The following is a 19,663-nucleotide window of genomic DNA, read 5'->3' on the forward strand; positions in this document are numbered from 1 at the left end:
ACATTATATCACTAATAATCATTTTTCAATTGGATGTGAAAAAAATGTTATTTTAAAAGTTATTTTAACGAAGTACATACTGTTATACGCAGACCCTGTACCGGCGGATCGTGCAAATTAATTTAAATTTTAGTTCAAAACCTTCTCAAGATATTTTTTACATTTAATTCTATAGTTGAGAATATTCTTCTCTTCTTAATCTTCTTTTAATAATTCAGAATACATTAGCCCGGATTAACCAAATTTGTGCATGAAAAACTAGACATACACGTGTTATATACAGTATACAAGATTTTAAAAAATAGGTACATGAATACTTACTTTTGGACCAAAACCCGTGTGCGTATGCAGAGAGGTTGTGTCTCATTTAATTGAATGGTGACATTCGTTGCCTCCATATAGAGAGCGTGTAGGTAATGGAACCCGGTATGAGAATTGTGCTTGAGTAGGGAAACCAATCTTTGAGTTCCCTGTTCTGATTTTTGAAAGAAAAAGTTGTATTCTTGATATAAAGATTTTCTTATTATCCCTAACTTTTCTATTAATTGTATATTTAGAAATCGAGAGATGCGGTCTGGTGTAATATAGGTTTCAGAAAAACATTTTCTTTATCGTGCCAACGTTTCGATCTTTATTGAGATCATCTTCAGGACCTGGGATTTACAAACATTGATTAAATTTAACAAATACATGTAGGACGTGGAAAAAAGTGAATTTATACAATGCAAAAAAATTTTTTTTTATTCAATCAAAGTATTTCTATTCACTCAAAGTGTTTGTTTTCTGTGTTAAGTGTGCCATTCTTGCGTGTCGGGTTGAGAGTGCCTGTGAGATATTGCTGTTTTATGTTTATATACGTTGGATTTTAAAGGGGTGGGGAAGGAAGTCTTTGATTGAATAAAAAAAAAATTTTTTGCATTGTATAAATTCACTTTTTTCCACGTCCTACATGTATTTGTTAAATTTAAACAATGTTTGTAAATCCCAGGCCCTGAAGATGATCTCAATAAAGATCGAATCGTTGGCACGATAAAGAAAATGTTTTTCTGAAACCTACATCACACCAGACCGCATCTCACGATTTCTAAATAAATATCGATTAACGGTCACTAATCACCACACAAATCACCACATACTTGAGCATTTAACAGTCTATCTGTCAATTCTGTTAATAATCGAATTTCATGTAAAAATAATCAAATTATACCTTCAAAAAGCAAAAAATTGAGAGAGAAAACTTTCAGAAGAGAAAATTCACGATTTCTGAATAAACATCGACTAACGGTCACTAATCACCACACATTAATTGTATAATTAACAAGTTTGTGTTTTGTGATAATGCATTTATAAGCGAGAAAGTGTGTGTGTAGTTTAAGAGCGTCGATGGTCGAAGTTAAGCATCCCATCAGCCAATTAGATTAATTAGACACTACTTAGTTTATGTATACTTGTTTATATGTATAGCTAAAGGGCCATATATATATATATCGAGTACTCCACACCCTAGACGGAAATTTCGCAGCATACTTTTTAAAGCATAAAAGAACCAACAGCCCCTCATCCTCATGTCAAATGGAAGACGACATAAGGACGGAATTTTCTTGTGAGGAAAGGGAAAACTCAGGTCAAAAGGAAAAGCTCTATTCTAAAATAACTGGCTACCAAACTTGAAGGAACTTATAAATGAAAAAATTGCTTTAGCGTCTTTATATTTTCAGCATAGGCATGATGAGAGGTGTTGACGTACAGGATGTAATCCTTTGAATACATCAAATATTGGGTTGTCCGGAAAATAATGCAGGATTTTGGTATTAAACAAAAAAAAAGAAACTAGTTACTTTAAAGCAATGTTCTTTAATCAAAATAATTNTCATACAAATGAGTAATCCTGTAAACGTAAACAGAATATTTTATATAGATTTTTTTTAATGAAAACTTAAAATCCTGCATTATTTTCCGGACAACCCGATAAAAGTGATCAATTTTTAGAATTAATTACAGGATGAAACACTTGTGGGATTATCTTTTAATTAAACAACGAGAAAACATCTCTTACAACGGTGACTTTTTTGCAGAGGTGACTTTTATCGCTTTTGACTTTAGTCTAGCTCGCTTTTCGATTAGATTGGAAAGGGAAATTCACATAGTGGGGTTATTAATCGCTTTGAAATATCGTTTAATAATTTTTTTTCTAATCGGGTGGGGAATCTCTCTTAGTCATGTTTAGCTTCTTGTTACCGATAGTATGCGTTTATTCTTACTCCGTTTTATCCGTGATCGGTGGTAACGTGACCGTGCCGAAATGCTGTCCCGTCGACAAGTACTTCAACGGATCGCGATGTGTCAAAGGGGACCCGAAGCCGCCCTGGGGTTCGGACAATTGGACCGGATTCGACTTCATACCCAGCGATTTGACGTGCCCCCCGAACGAAAGGGTTATTTTCACCTCGGACGAATTCACCGTTTCTAAACAAGGGGCATTGTATTTCCCTGAAGAAGATCCAGTACTTATAACTGACCTGAATCTTGATAACGTCCTTTTCTGCGTCGACTGGATGATAATGGATGATTTGGAACCTGGTGTGTCACTCGCCAGGTGTATCGAGGACGAGGAAACCGAGATTCCGATTATTTACTGTATCGGGATGATTATTTCTATACCATTCCTTTTGGTTACTTTGATCATCTACGTTATTTTGAGACCGTATCACTCCATTGATGGTCATATTCTACTGCGGCACGTTTTTCCGATTTTTCTTAGCTATGTCACCCTTGTAATAGTTCAAGTTTTTTCTGACTATTTATCATTGGTACAATGTATTTTCTTAGGTGAGTGAATTTTTAATATATTGTTTAAACGACTAATAATAATTTTGTTGATATGACCAACTAAAGTGGGTGTTTAATATCTGTTATCTGTTTATTCTCGCTTATCGGTCGATTTTATCATTTAATTTCCTCTATAGATGTATTGGTACGTTTTTTATCCAACACTGTAACTAATTGGAAACTAATTGCATACACTTTTATAAACATAATTATAATATTTAAAAACTTTTGACCAAATAGAAACCGTTATACCATATACTTATAGTTCGTATACAGACAAGAAGCTTTATTTAAAAAAGAAACGATAATAATGAATTGCACACATACTAAAGTAATATTATAAAATAACCTCAGATAACTAAATAACTTCGAATAGGACTTAGTAAGATGACACAGGACACGGACCGTTCGGTCAAAGGGAACGTGTCCCCCTTGGGAAAGGTCGCGGGGATGAATCTGTCATCGGTCAATTTCAGGTCATTGTGGTCTTAAAAAATCTTTTTTGGTCTTTGGATTAGAAGAATCGCCAAAACTTTAAATGCCAGACAGACCTGAACGACCGAGATGCAGATTAATTAAATTATACAAACTGAATTTACTTTTTATAGAGGAAGATTTTCTTTACAAATCACTTGTAAAAAGATTGAAGATTAAAAAGAAGATTAAATGTTGATATCGCCATAAATTATAATTTTATAAAAACATAAGATCATATCTCCCCTCGGGCTTTATCTTTTTTTAACTTTAACCAACTTAAATGATTTATTTTTATGATTTTTACTGTGTTTTATATAAATATATATATATATTTAAATTTTAATATTTATGTATTTCTATAGAACCGGCTGGCCACGAAACAAACCTTCATTCTCTTTTAAAGCAACTTGGAATTACAAAAAATTGATTATAAAATGATTCACGTGTTCAATATCGAAAGCGACTTCATTTCAAAGAATCTCTGATATCTTATAATTATGTGGTTTTTTTATTATTTATTAAACCTCTGTCGAAAAATTGATTAAGTAGTTTTAAGAAATTGATGCGTAATGTTTGCTAAGCTTGGTTTTTTTAACATTTGACGTTTTATTGTTAAGGAAACTATAGATATTCTCAACTTCCTCATATTAGTTTGAATACTTTTTTTAAATTAGCAATTGACTAAATTAGTAATTGGGGTTTTCTGACAAAAAATAAACTAAGTGTATATCAAAATATACGAATGAACTTGTCGAACTTGTTTATGTGTGTTTTCAAGGAGGGGTAACATCAACGTGGTGGGAGAGTAACGGTGGAAAGAGAGCTGTGCGAGAGTTAGTCATTTAACCATGTACCTGACGGTCGTAGTGTGGCTTGTGTTGGCGGCCTCAGCTGAGAAAACCAAAACGACGAGCGTCCGAAAGTGTTGTCCACAAGATTTCATATTCGACCAAGGGAAGTGCAGCGGAAGCAACGAGACATTCGTCTTGCCGCAAATACACACATGGCCTGGTTTAAGGCCGAGCAACGAAAGTGTGCCGAAACTCTCTTACGGGTTCCCGGTTTGCAACACTTTCATGTATTATCTGGACCCGTACGAGGACCCGAGTGAAAAGTTCACCCTCTTGGATACGGGATGGTTGGTCAGGGGAGACGGAAGGAAGGATCCTCCGGGTCAATATTGTTTCGATGTCATAGCGCACGAAAACGGAGTCAGGCCCGTGGTCTGTTTCCTTGGAGACGACGAAGAGCCCGAAGATGCCGAAGCGAAGGGGATGTTCGCCGTCTACCCCGTCGGAATGCTCGTTTCTATTCCGTTTCTCTTGGTCACTTTTTTCGTGTACGCGATCTTTAAACAGCTGAGGAGCCTTCACGGGTATTGTCTGATGTCACACGTGGCAGCTTTAATCGCTAGCTATTCCTCGCTTATTGTTGTCCAGATAGCCTCCAGCACTATGGACATCCAATTCTGCATCCTCCTCGGTAAGTCGACAATACGCTCTCCGGGACTGGTCCCACCACTGACCTTTCTTTCAGCCAAGGACTTACAGACAGCAGGCGCTTATCTCTTCCCTGTCACTCCCGACCTACTTGTGCCGAACTCCTAAGGTTAAGGCCGGGTACCTTAACAGATATTGTAGCAACCCACCAGGAAATAAGTCACACGGTTCAAACAATCTTGAAAACAGCTTTTACCCGCCCGAGGATAGGACATTCGATTGTTCTCAGGGTTGGTATAAAGAACGCTTACATTAACCTTCAACATCAACTGACTATTAAAGAAACATCGTAAACAAAACAATATTTTTTTATACTAGAAAGTGTGAAAATTGTTTACGTAAATCAATACTGTGTAACCGTATACGCACAACTTCATGATTGATTATTAAAATATACAAAGCATTAGCACACAATTAAAAACATATTCAGAAAACTTTACTCAAATTATACATGAATTCTAAACCTTTCAAACCATTTTTATCCTAATTAAAGTTTATTAAAGCACACAGTAATAAAATTGAGACATGACACCGATAGTGTATCATTTTGTTTTTGTTTAAGCACGCACTGCCAGTACTTCACGCATACCATTACAATGATAATTTTTGACAATAATTTAATCTAAATATCTCACGTCTTTTCCCTCTCTATAACTATAATATATTTCTCTCTAAAAAAAATTATATAATTGTTATTTTTATGGTCCTATATTTTGTAGCATTGCAAATTTTTATGAATTGATTAATCGTAATAAAATAAAATTATAATAACAAAATATTATTAAATAACTTTTTTTGAAGTAGGATGCTCGAACAGAAGGACATTTTTTCACAGATCCTTACTTATTCACTCAAAATTTACATTTAAACATCAAAAAACAATTATAATTTCTTTCTTTCTCTGTCTGTCTGTCTCTCTCTGTCTGTCTCTCTCTCTCTCTCTCTCTCTCTCTCTCTCTCTCTCTCTCTCTCTCTCTCTCTCTCTCTCTCTTTCTCTCTCTCCCCCCTTTCTCTATGTGTGTGTGTGGGCTTAATATATTAGAAACTTTTAGAAGGGATAACCTGAATCTTATTATGCGACTTTTCAGCCCCTTCAAGGCTTATCTGGTAGTCTAAGTTAAATTTATGGAAAACGTATTTTCAAGATAAATCGACAAATTAAGGTCGTAGATATTTTTTGTCAATTTAAAAAAAAATTTATATTATACACATTTTAGTTGACGGTCATGCCTACTTGTATATAGTTCTGGTTTTATTTAGCACAGGCAAATATGTTTACAGAACTCATTATCCTCGAGTTCATTACCCAACATACGACTGGAATATGGTCATTCCTTAAAAATATATTTTTGAATTAAATTAAATTAAGGTTTACTGTGATAGCTTTAGGTTTAACAATAGGTATTTCAATTTACTGGAGTATAAAGTATAGTCTTTTTATCCAAATAAATTTAAGATTTTTGTTCAGGTTAAAATCATATTTTTCGTATCTTCAGGTGGTTTAAAGATATGTTGAATGGTGGAGTGAGTGCGGTGTTCAATCCTTTTTAAAAAGGGTTTAAGAACAATACATATTTCCAATAAAATCTCTCTCTCTCTCTCTCTCTCTCTCTCTCTCTCATCTCCTCCGTTCCTTTTTCTTTCTAAAAAAGGTTTTATGTAAGTTTTTTAAATGGTTTTTTTAGCATTTTTTTTTAAATGAAAGCCTAGATTTTTTAACTGGAATAGAAGGACCTTTAGGGCCCTTTTTCCTAGATCCTTAACTATTCATTCGAGATTTGCATTTAAACATATTTTATTTTTTGCTAATTAAAAAAATGTATATTATACACCTTTTAGTTTAAGGTCGTGCCTACTTGTATACAGTTCTGGTTTTATTTAGCACATGCAATTATGTTTACAGAACTCATTATCCTCGAGTTCATTGTACAACATACGACTTGAATATGATAATTCCTTACAAATACATTTTTTAATTAAATTAAATGAAGGTTTACTGTTTTAGCTTTAGGTTTAACAATAATTGTTTCAATTTAATGATCTTTTTTTGCAGAATACAAATTAGTTTATGGTTTTGGTTCAGGTTAAAATCATCTTTTTCATATCTTCAGGTGGTTTAAGGACATTCCACACTTTCAGTAAAAATAAACAAATCTTATTGTAGCCAATTTGAGAAATGTTTAAAAAAAAATCTGAATAAGTTCGCCTTGTGTAATCTGTTCGACTGGAAACAACAAATTGTGCAGATGCCCCCCCTCGATCTCCCATCCGCTAACAACACTCGCTATTAACCGGTTTTAATTGTCATAATTGATCAAATTATAACTCGCGAAAAATCTGTTTTTTTCCATAATTTCTTCCGTTGTGTCTCGTTTAAATTTCCCACCGAATATTTGTGTCGTATTATGTTCAATGTCAAAACAAGCAATTCAGACGTAGACAGTGCGTACCTATTTATTTATTTTCTCACGCTCCTTCCATTATGAATAACAATCGGGGTGTTCGGCTTTATTTATGAAAATCGTGAATGGGCAAATATTGATGGTCAATTAATTATTCCTTGTGGTACATGAGTTACGTTTAATTATTCAAATTGCGCTTAAATTTTCTTGGCCCTCTCACTTACTCATTCACACAAAAATACACTGTAGAGCCACACATTATATCATATTTACAATATTTACAGATCGGATAACACCCCTGTTTCCCTTAAAAATTGGAACAGGGGACACAACAACCCACTCTCATGCCCAAGGACTGTCTTTATTATTTAATTAGTTATTAATAGTGTTATTATTCAATTCAAGTCAACGGATTTAAACGTTTAATTTCAATTATTATAGACACATTTTCATTATGGCTGATTTATGAATGCCATGTTGCTAAATGGTAATTTACAAAATGATTGATTTGATAATTAAGTTTGTTGTAATTGATTATAATTAACTAGAGTTATAAATAAGACACATATCGCAAAAAATCTCCAAACGGAAATAGCCAAAACAGATTAACTAACAAATCAAAATTAACGGCAAATACGAAGTAATTTCGGCTATACCGTTGAATTATATTGTTTACGGAAGAATTCGATAATTAAAACAAATTTCGTCCTGCAAAATCACATCTCTTGTTTAACCTTTAACAATCGCACAATTTATTGCAAAGACTTTATTTACTAATTGTCCTTAATGTGTGTCTAATAGTCCTCCGACCCTTGAGAGTTGTTTACAATATTTTTGTCCGATATTTCCCAACAAAGATAAATAGTCAGTGGAAATATTATACGTCATTTTGACATCATACACGTCAACAGTGGACAGTTATATAATATGAGAAAAACATTATAAACGTTTCATAGTAATGTTCGTTTTAAGCGATCGTTTCCCGGCTCACCATCTGTGATAAAAAGAATTTATTTTATTTTATATAGTATTGATAAAGGTTTTGCTAACGTCAATTATTTTATCGCGTGGATTGCATTTTAAACCAAAAAAGATACAAATCGGTTATCGTTAAACAAAATTATGGATTATTTTTGATGTACTTCAAACTAGTCTTCTTTACAAGGGGCGGTTGTAGACGTGGGAGTACAAATTTCACCAAACGTTTTTTGGAGATACTAAGTCGAAAAATATTGGACAATTGTCTCAAAGTTCTTGTCTATGGACCTTACGAGCAAAATTTTAATTTAAATGTGGTTTTATGGATGTAAAAAAGAATAAAGTAATTCCTGTCGTACAGGAGGGCTTAACATCCAAGTGCTTGTTGGGTGTCGGCGAACGAGGGATCAAACCACTTTACATGCACAGTACTTCTCTATTTTATTTACAATTAAAAATCCGCGGGCAATACCAGGATTCGAACCCAGGATCGCTAGCATGATAAATAAGAGCCGGACACCCTAACCGCTCTGCTGTGTATTTCAAGGTTTTAAACTGGGTGATCAGCTCGTCTTGTTATAATCTTAATCCGTGAAAAAGTTACTAATTTTTAGTGTTTAATTAAGAAACAACGTTTGTTTACATAAAATCTGACCCCATTGTTAGATTTAGCTCTTTTCCCAACTTGCAACTGAAATTGCCTATCAAAAAATTAAAATAATACAGGTTTCGAATAAATCGTTGGAAAGCTCATAAAATGTTCAAGTTTGTAACTGGTTTGACATGTTTAAAAATGTAATGTAAGGGAGCTATGTTTTAATGAAGTTGATCCAAAATTACCATTTCGCAAATTTTATGATGTTTGTGCAGTTATTCTGTAAGTAGATTGGTAATTTTTAAAATAAAAGTGGATCTAAAAGGAAATTCGGTGCTAAATCTAAAGTTGGTGTCAAAAGTTGAGAAAACTTACATTAAAGTGGAGAAAATTCAGGTTTTATATAAAGAAATGTATTTTTCTTAACTAAATAAAAAAGTTTGAACGGATTGAGATAAAACCATAAGGTTTACGACATATACTTTTTATGTACTATAATATAATTTTTTTAGCACGACGAGCTGACAGCCCGTTTATTAGTCAATTAATTTTTTCTTAGGATAATAAAATAATATGCAGAATAGCATTAAATGAGATTAGATATATAAAAAGTTACAAAAACGTTCCAAACGTCTAAAATTGAAGTAGTTTACTTTCAATAAAGTGGGCAAAAGATTGCGGATTCATTTTAAGCACACTTTTAACCCATTATATACGAATTTTAATAGGAAACCAAACTTGAACATTTTTGGGCTGGATTTGCCATTCCGGGGTAGAAGCCACAGGTGCAGTCATACTTTGAGGAAGCCATTTCCGAATTTCCAATTTATATTGTAATTTTGAATTCCCTCGAACGTTTTTTTAGTATTTTCAAAATTATTAACGTCAGTCTGAGAAAATGGCAAATTGCATTGGCTTCATTATGTTCAATTACTTTCAAATTGCGTGTTTTCACTGTCCACAGGATTTTTGCGTTTGTTTTGACGGCTTCTTTTGAAATGTTGTAACCATCCAAAACTCAAAAGCAAAATTTTTGATTATCTTCATTTTGGCATAATTCAGAAGACGATTCCATAAAAGTAGGGCGAAAACGAAACATTTCGGATTCGTTTTAAGCACTCTTTAAAGCCGTTAAATACGATTGTTAATACCAAACCAAAAATAGACATTTTTGGGATGGATCAGCCGGGCATTATTTTCTTAAGTCCGATGTACGGTGTTCTACTGAAAAATTCTCATACTACCCTGATTTTATCTAACGGTATTACAACCTTTCAAAAGCTGTATTTTTCTTCTTATGTTGTTATAAGTGAGAGAAATAAGGATGAAATCAACAAAAACTCCATTAATGTTTTATTTTATATATATCCGGTTGTGATTTATTTACGGACATTGCTGAGGTTGTTTATGCCATTACTTTTAGTTACTCTTTGTGGTTTTTGAAAAAAAAATCTGAACAAGGAGAAAAATTATTTTTTGATTTTCCCAAAAAATTTGTATTCTGGGATTTGTTTCTTGTTAAAAAAAAATATTTTAACCCACTTTGCTACGTCACATAAATAAATATGTATTGTATTTTAATAGATACAAATTATCTTGTGAAATGTTTTCTCTTTCCAAATTGTTTTTCAAAAACGCTTTGCTCCTTTACAAAAACCTATCTAGTCAAAGTTGTTTTACTGAAAATTATATTTGTTAATTCTATTACTTATTTATTAAATACTTATTTGTTAAATTATTTATTTATTTAACTGTAAAATTTATTATAAAGTAAGAATGTGTATAAATAACAAATATGACCGAAGTAGTTGAACCGTACTTTTATTTATTTAATTTGTTAAACTGATAAATAACCAGCCCTGACGAAGGCTTCCACGTGATGCCTTCTAAATGACTTTTTTGTTTTTTTCGAAAATCACAAAAATGGGGATAATTTTGAAACGACTCCACTGTTTATAGGACATTTTAGAGCGGTTTAAAACCCTATAAATTACACGTGTGTGGATAAAACATGAAAATGTTGAAGGGTTTTTGTTGATTTCATTCTTATTTTTTTCACTTATACGACATAAAATCAAAAGCTTCTTGACAAAGACTACAAGAAAAGAAATAAAGCTTTCAAACGGTTGTAATAGGGATGTTATAGGGTTAAATTGAGATAAAGTGTTATGAATTGGAACATATGAATTGAAATGGAATATCGACGAGAAAACTTTTTTTTTACATCATTTATTTGTATGTACAACTGTACATGTATTATATACAACCAGCAGATTGGATTTCAATTTATGTTTGTGGCATTATGGGCGATAAAGTGAAAGCTACCCATTGGCAGCTTCTCTGGATTAATAAAATGATATTAATGTTTTAAGAGGTCCATATTCTTTTCAGACGATTACGTGGTAATTGTGGGAATTGGAGTAATCGTTTTTGTGTGCTAGCGTGATTTTGTAATTAACATGGAAACGTCTGTAATAGGTTTTGATGGATGAAAAAACTGTCGGCATGTGAATATCTATGTGAAGTGTGTTAGTGTTTATATAAAAAGGGGCAGAAACGATTCGTCTTAAAATTTTGGATTGAAAACTTTGTAATCTTTGAATATTGGAATATTTGGCCGATCTATATATAAGCTTGGTAGCCGTACATTCAAATAGGCTTGCGTAGGTATGTGTACGTCGAAAGTTTTGATTTTAATGGTCTTTTGATTGTCGGTTGAGTAGGTAATAAAGCATTTTAAATCATTCGTTGAGTGTCTGTTTTTTAATCGTGTGTATGGATTCCAAGCTAGTCTTCTATCAAATGTAAGTCCTAAATAGTTAACTTTGTCGGATTGAGGAAAAGGTTCATTGTATATATGCGAGGACAAGTCTCACGACGGAGTGTAAAGATGATATGTTGTGGCTTTGAGAGGTTAAACTTTATTTTCCAAATATTGCTCCATTTTTCAATTGTTAATATGTGGTTTTGTAACAAGTGATGACTTGTTAATATGGCGGTGTCATCTGCGTATGTGGCGGAAAGTGTATTCTCATTTGTGGGCATATCAGAAGTAAAAAATTGTGTACAACAGCGGAGCGAATATTGACCCTTGGGGCACACCAGCAAGCACTTCCTCCATCTCAAAAGTCTCCATACCCTTGTTTACTGCGAAAAATCTATCCTTAAGGTATGATTGTATAATTAGACAATAGGCCTGGGGTAAAAATAATTTTAATTTGCGTAATAATCCCTCATGCCATACTTTGTCTAAAACCTGAGAAAATCTAGAAACACTCCAGTCGGGTACAGTTTCTGCTCGAAAAAGCAATAGTTTTTGTCTTTTTTTTACCAATTTCAAAACCAAACCAATTTGTCTAACTTTACTGTAAGTGTCCTTTTATTTTTATAAATTTTTTTATATATCTGATACATTTAAGACAATGTTTGTTTACTATTTTATTAACCTATTTTAAAAAAACGACTAATATATCATAATCTTGAAATCCACGCTCAACAAAGACAGAAACCCATTTTAAAAATAAAATATTTAATATCCGTTAAAAAAATTCGTGGCTATCATTGGCAAGAACACTCAGACACGTGTCTAATATTTTCGACCTAGCATCATCAAAAAACAGTTTTGTTAAATCTGTGATCCCACGTCCATAGCCTCCCCTTATTGATTTTCATTGTCGATTATTTGTTATGTACATTTACTGTGCCACAGGATGTGTTATTCGGTTTTCTTCCTGCTACGACTGGAAAGGAAACGAAGGATATCGAAGGATCAGAAAGGTTCGGTAGCTGCCAGGCGACATTCCTTCTCCAGAACGTTGTCTTTCCATTAATCCAACCCATATCGCTCGCTCTCGTGTGATTAATTCTGTTTTTTCTCCATTAAATTCAAGACAAGTTGCCTTGACACAATTCAGTTTTAACCTTACTTTGAAATTGTGACTTTCTCCCGCGTTTAAAAATAACATTAAATGCCTGTATGTCAAAAAAAGAAAGAAGATGTAACCTTTGTTTTATTAGGAGACATTAAATCATCTTTGACATCTCAACAATGTTTTTATTTTGCATATAGTTAATTGGCTTTTGCTATTCGAAATGTGTGTTCACAAAGGGAATTTTTTAACACATTATTCTTCACTAATGCTTGAAAAATGTTCTCTATTTAAATGCTGTAATCTTTCTTTCAAAATAGCTTTTTATTTTTAATACTTTATTATACATTTGAACTTCATGAAGAGCTGTAAAAATATTTTAACTAATGTCAACGTTTTTAATAATGGATAAGGATAACTTATTATTAACTTTTATTTCGTTATGATGAGCCTTTGAAAACAATACAAAAAGGATGGAAATATGAACTAAATTTTTTGAGTTATTATTTTTTGAAACATTACAATATGCAGTAATTACAGATTTTTATATTTTTAATCTTCAACCATGTCTTTACAAGGAAGGAGTTTGTGGAGTTTGGCCGACGATCAGAGAAGACGTTGTTTGGACTTGATGTTTTCCCTGTGCGTAGTGGAAAGAAAACAGGTGAAACAAGGATGTAAGCGTCTGACGACTCGACATTACAAAAACCAAAAGAAGAAGCGGAAGAAAAAGGAGAAAAAGCCAAATATCTCCCGCTACTTCTTTCCGAGTCAAGAACCGGATTTGCTGCCGTCACGACGAAGGAGTCACAGGGCTGTCTTTCCCCGAAGACCTGAAGACATTTTCAATTTGTAATGTAATTTTGGATTCCCTCGGGCGGGGTTTTACGAGCGGTCTTCTTAATTTTGGGATTTTTAAAATTATTCAACGTCAGTTTGAGAAAATTACTAATTGCATTGGTTTCATCAAGTACAATCACTTTCAGATTGCGGGTTTTTCCTGTCCGCTGGATTCTTTCGGGATTTTTTTAACTATGTCAGATTTGAAACGTTTAAAACGGCGAAATCTTAAAAACAAAATTTTTGATTATCTTGATTTTGACACACCTCAAACTTAAGACGCTTTCAGAAAAGTAGGCCAAAAAACAAACATTTCGGATTTGCTTTAACCACCTTTAGAGGTGTGCATTTTAATTTTATTGCAAGCCATTTTTGGGCTAGATTAGCCGCGGATTATCTTCCGATGTCCGGAATTCCACATAAAAATTCTCAAACTACTCTAGATTTTATCTAATGCCCACTACAGTTGCATTTCTCTTCTCCATTTGGACATCCTTTTTTTATTGCGTTTGTTTTCATTAGAATGCAAGTTTTGAAATGTTCTAAAATTTCAAAATTCAAAAATGAAATTGAAAATTTTGACATACCTCAAATTAAGACGTTTTCAGGAAAGTAGGCAAAAAAACATTCGGATTCGTTTTAATCACCCTTTAGAGTTTTGAATTTTAATAGCAACTCATTTTTGGGCTGGAGCAGCCGGGAATTATCTTCTTATGCCCAATATCAAGAATTCCACTTAAAAATTTTCAAATTACTCTCGATTCTAACATCCACGCATTAAAACCGTTCGAACGCTGCATTTCTCTTCTCCAGTTTGACATTTTCATTTTTTCTTGCGTTTACTGTCATTATAATACAATTTTTAAAATTTCAAAACTCAAAAACGGAATTTTGGATTATCTCGATTTTGACATACTTCAAACTTAAGACGTTTTCCGAAAAGTAGGCAAAAAAAATATTTCGGATTCGTTTGAACCACCCTTTAGAGGGGAGAATTTTAATATAAAGTCATTTTTGACCTGGATCAGCCAGAGATTATCTTCTTATGTCCAATGTCGGGAATTTTCTGGATTTTTTTTAACGCCCACGATTTTACAACCGTTCGAAAGCTGCATTTCTCTTCTCCATTTTGACGAACTTCAAACTAAAGACACTTCCAGAAAAGTAGGCAAGAAACAAACATTTCTGATTCATTTTAAGGACCTTTAAAGCCATTATTAAATATGAATTTTAATATTAAATCAAAAATGAACATTTTTTGCTGGATTTTCCATCATGATGAAGAAGTCAGTCACATGGGCAGTCTTACCTCGAGGAACGGATTTCTAATTCGTAATGTAATTTGAATTTTTTTTTTAATTATTACCGTCTGAGAACATGGCAAATTGCATCGTCTTCATCAGAAACAATCACTTTCAAATTGCGGGTTTTTCCTGTTCCAAGATTCTGTCGGAATTTTTTCTTTACCATGCGAGCCATGACACGTTTCAAACGTCCAAATCACAAAAAGAAAATCTTGAATTATCTCGATTATCTCGGCTTCAATCTTAAGACGATTTCAGAAAAGTAGGCCAAAAAACAAACATTTCGGATTCGTTTAAACAACCCTTTAGAGAGCCAGTTTTGGGCTGGATCAGTCGGGGATTATCTCCTTATGTCCAATTTCAGGGAGGAATTCCTTAGCCCTCTTTATAGTTGCGAATTTTAATGGAAAACCAAAATAGCATTTTTAGGCTGAATCAGCTGTGGGATATCTTTTTATGCCCAATGCCCGGTGTTAGGTATTACAACCGTTCTAAATCTTCATAACTCTTCTTTGGGCCTATTTTTACAATTATGGGTTTTTATGTAATTATAAGTGAGCGAAATCAGGATGAAATCAACAAAAACTCCATAAACATTTTATTTTATCATTATGATTTATTTACGGAAGTTGGTAGGTGAATTACTTTTATCTTGCGTTTTTTCCAGTTCGCAGGATTCTTTCGTTTGTTTGTTACATTCTTTATAAACTGAAAATAAAGGTTTGGATGATAACAAAATCAATTAAATTTTGGCTGAAATTTAAGAAAAAACTCTTTTTTTTTAATGCAAAGTATTAAAGCATGAAATCACTTGAGTTTTTGTTTATAACGAACTTTATATTGATAGTGAATATCAAGGACAAAGTTATCAGACTAACGATAGCATTTTAGGGGTCAGTATCTAGGACGATATTTCAATGTTTTTTTACTATCGCGAACACAAAAAAAAAACCTTTTGATTATTATTGTTCCAAAGCAAATTGTCGTTATTGAATAAAAAACTTGTAATGAAAATTGCGTGAGTTTAGAAGAGGACCTGATAAGTTCCCTTATAAAATGAAATAATCTTTGCCAATTGAAACGAATTCTTTACAATTCTTACACTTGATAAACTATAAAAATAATATTCTTTTGGTTACTCCATGTCATTAAAATTGTTATGTTCTTTTTAAAAAACGAAAACAAAACGATACTGTTGTTCATTTGGTGCGAAAGCACCATCTGGAAAGATAAGTTTAATTAAATCCAGAAGTAACAACAATATGTGATAAATGGGATGATGTACCAATTTGGCGGAAGAGTTGTTTTCTTTCTAAAATCCAATCGAAATGTAAAAAACATTTTAACGCACTTCTTTACATTGTGAAACATTGATTTTATTAGAAAATGACCTTAAAAGTTTTGACCTATTGACCTACACAACACGAGATGCTGTATTTTATTTAGTGAAACACTATGAAAAGTGTTCAAGTGTGATAGACCTTTGGCAAGCAGATTTCCAACAGCAAAAATAGAATGTTTATCGTCGTTCGAATAACGTCGAAAAGGGAATGAAAAACGTTCTTACGAGTTCCAGTTCATATAAACATAAAAAGGCACATAAAGAACTAATCAAAAAAATTATAATCGATGATAATAATAACGTAATGATCTGTCAAAACTATTGGACGTTGACAATAAATTTCATTTCGATAAAGTGAGTATATAAATTCAATAGTAGACCTTTTTTACATCGAGTTTTATATTCCGTATTCGCAAAAACTTTCCCAAATTAGAGATTGTAAGCCCTCTCTCACTAGCAAGGACTTAATCGTGTGACTGTTTCTTTAGTTCACACCTGCTACTCGATCGAATTGGCCTCATGTCCAATTTTATTGTCGTTTTTGTCAAATTTGTCGTATGAACGTTAAATCTAAGATTTTAATTAAGGCCTAGGTATTTATAATGATCTACAAATTCCAGTGAGTTGCAGTGAGGAATAGTAAGCGAATTGTCTTCGCTTCGTAAATAAATTGCTGCTTTCTACCAAGCAAAATAACCTTTTCATCTTTTGAAAATATTTAAAATTGTACAAATATGGAATTATTCAAAATTTGAGCTAACCACAGCACATCTGCCACTTAATGAAACAGTCTTGCTGACCAGTCTTAGTTTGTACGACTAAGTTGTCCGCAGTCGCAGTCGTGTGCAGTCGGTCCCCTAGTTCTAATTTCAGCGGCCCTGAACATCCAATTCTTTTAAACACCAACTTCCGGGGTTGATCTAAAAAAATTGCTTTATAAAATAAAATGTCATAATAAATTATTTTGATGCCAAAATTATATAATATAAATATTTCTAATAATTATAACAGCCAATTATTACAAAACCAAAAAGTTTTAAATTAAAAAATAATAATAATAGCGTCACAATGTTCTCCAAATCTTACCATTTACATAGATCATCATTCTCAGAAAGAGCAGTATGCTGAATTTTAGCCGCTAAGAAGACAAAATAGGAAAAATATGTAAAAAATGACCTATGCATTTCTTTATGTTTGTATCTGTTTTATTACATAAAGACCAAGATTCTTTCTAAGTCAACATGATACCTTGTAATTTTTATGTTTTTCTTCTTGTTCATTATTTATTTTTTATCGAGTACACTATATGTGCACAAATGCAAACATTATTTCCAATTTAACTTCAACAGATTTATTTTTTCTTTCTAGTGCGCGGCTGCCTGTACTTTTAGGATTATAAATTTTGAAAATTTAGCAAACAATTTAATTACTTAATAATATGTTATTTATAAGTTATGATTAAGGATTAAAACAATGGAAAAGGAAGAAGATTGCGGGCGAAAACTCGGGGTGGGGGCTTGAAGCTGTCAGCAGTCAGCTCCGTAGTCTTACAAATGATACCAAAGTGTGTGGTTCTCGGCTGGCTCTCCTTTGTGGTAGTCGGTTCTTCCCACGTCTTCGTCAACAAGTGTTGTCCGTTCGGTCAGGGATTCTTAAGCAAAGGTCTAAAATGCGTCAACTCGTCCTGGCCTTGGGAATCAAGTCCGCAATGCTTAACGAACACGAATCACTCTTTCCTCGTTAAATTTATACAGTGCAGGTGGAAATACGTCATGAAACAAAACGAGACCCTGACGGTCACCGAAGACGGCGTCGAACGGCGTGGCGGCCAAGTCATAGAAAATGAATACTGTTTCGAGTCTTTCGAGAATGAAAACGGATCGGCTGTAAATGTTTATCCAGTATTTTGTTTGAACGAACAAGTGGATGAAACTAAGTACGATTACTACAACATTTCTTACATGATATCTGCAATATTTCTTCTCGCAACTCTTTTGGTATACGTGATTGTCATTCCTCCTCGCCTTAACAGTTCGCTTGTCATACGGTATGTCACCGCGAGCCTGATTGCTTTTGTGTTGTCTTTCGTCGTTCAGAAACACCCTTTTGACCCTGGCGTACCCCTTTGTATTATCTCAGGTGAGTTTTAACCGTTAAAACATCATTTATGATAGGGGGCAAATTTAATTAACAAAACATTAGCCCATCATTAAAGGTGTATTCAGGACAAACGAACATAAAGTCTTGACAAATATAGCCAAAAAACCTGTTTTTCAGACTGTTTAAATCAACGATTTTAACGAGTAATATTTTTACTTCAAGGAAAACGAACAGGAAGATTCGATTCGAGGATAAATTGCTATTACTCAAGCAGCAAAATATAGAAATTACAGACCAAGCCAAATATCCAATGGATAAGAGAACAACATAATTTCCAAACCTTTAGTCCACACTGTAAGATTCGGAAATAGGTTTTTATTATTATTTGAAAAAAACATTAAAAACTAATAAGTACACACGCTTTCATTAATAAATACAGAACTTGGATAATACATTCGGTTCTAATTCTACTGATAAAAGAAAATTTGTTTATTATTATTTTTTATTCCATCTTGTCTTCAATTTTGATAATAGTTTAAATAATAAACATTTATAAAAATTAAAGAAAAATCGTCGCATTTCACAAAAATGGCGTCCTTAAGAATATCGGCACTTACATTTTGTGAAAAAACTTAAGTGTTTTTTCTACGTTTATCTTGATTGTTGTGCAGACATGATGCTTGTAAGATTTTAGTTTATACAAAACAAAAAGAAAAATAAATAAATTTCACATTTAATGAATTTTCGAAATCTTACGTACTTTCTCCTTAGAAATACCAGAGTGCATAAATGAATTTTAGACACTGGCTTCTGTCAAATTCTCCCACATTTCTTCTTTCTTTAGTCTTTTCTATATTTATATATACATTTTTTTCAGGCTTTGCTGTACAGTTCTTCTTTTTGGCCACCTTCTTCTGGTTGAACGTCATGTGCATCGATATTTACTGGGCGTTCAGGTGAGACGATTTTAATTTTTAAGGTGTGAATTTTAAATATTTTTTTGTATTATTTGTCCAGTCATAAGCTTAGTTTTCTAATGGAAAACATTAATGTGAAACAAAAATATTTATTACAGTTTACTTAAGCTCTTGTCAATAAATAAACCCTTATCCAGCTCTTTTCGTGCCATAAAGTACTAACTAAACTAATTACTTGAAAGCCAAGCGTTCTCCCGAAGCTCACCGTCCATTAGATTAATTGTATCTTGTCATAATTACCCATTTAAAAATAAATTTTGTTGCGCATCATTTCCCATGCACAAGAAAAAGCGAATGTCAACATACAAAATTAAATATGAACTAATACAAATTAATTCTTAAATATTCTTACAAAGTATTGCCTGCGGGAGTTCATGAGCTTGTAGTGTGATCGTTTCCGATCCTTTTGGTCATCCTGTTGCAGTTTTGGTCAGTAAGAAAAGTAGTTCAT

The 19,663-nt window shown here is 32.9% G+C and overlaps 1 protein-coding gene across 6 annotated transcripts in view; it reads left to right on the forward strand.

Annotated features, from left to right (window-relative positions):
- Positions 1-19,663, forward strand: part of LOC106669362 (G-protein coupled receptor Mth2-like) — a 39,468-nt gene that overhangs the window by 12,522 nt on the left and 7,283 nt on the right. For 3 of the 6 annotated variants that reach the window (XM_014398785.2, XM_014398782.2, XM_014398783.2), the window contains exon 2: positions 19,113-19,191. In XM_014398785.2, the coding sequence (XP_014254271.1) occupies positions 19,113-19,191 (79 nt within the window). Of the gene's footprint in view, positions 1-2,204; positions 2,830-4,096; positions 4,789-17,604; positions 18,275-19,112; positions 19,192-19,663 lie in introns of those variants that run through there. The other 3 variants (XM_014398780.2, XM_014398779.2, XM_014398784.2) reach the window with 3 other exon arrangements.

Source organism: Cimex lectularius, unplaced genomic scaffold (genome assembly GCF_000648675.2).
Source record: "Cimex lectularius strain Harlan isolate CLEC.00 unplaced genomic scaffold, Clec_2.1 scaffold11, whole genome shotgun sequence".
In the NCBI taxonomy this organism is placed as follows: domain Eukaryota; kingdom Metazoa; phylum Arthropoda; class Insecta; order Hemiptera; family Cimicidae; genus Cimex; species Cimex lectularius.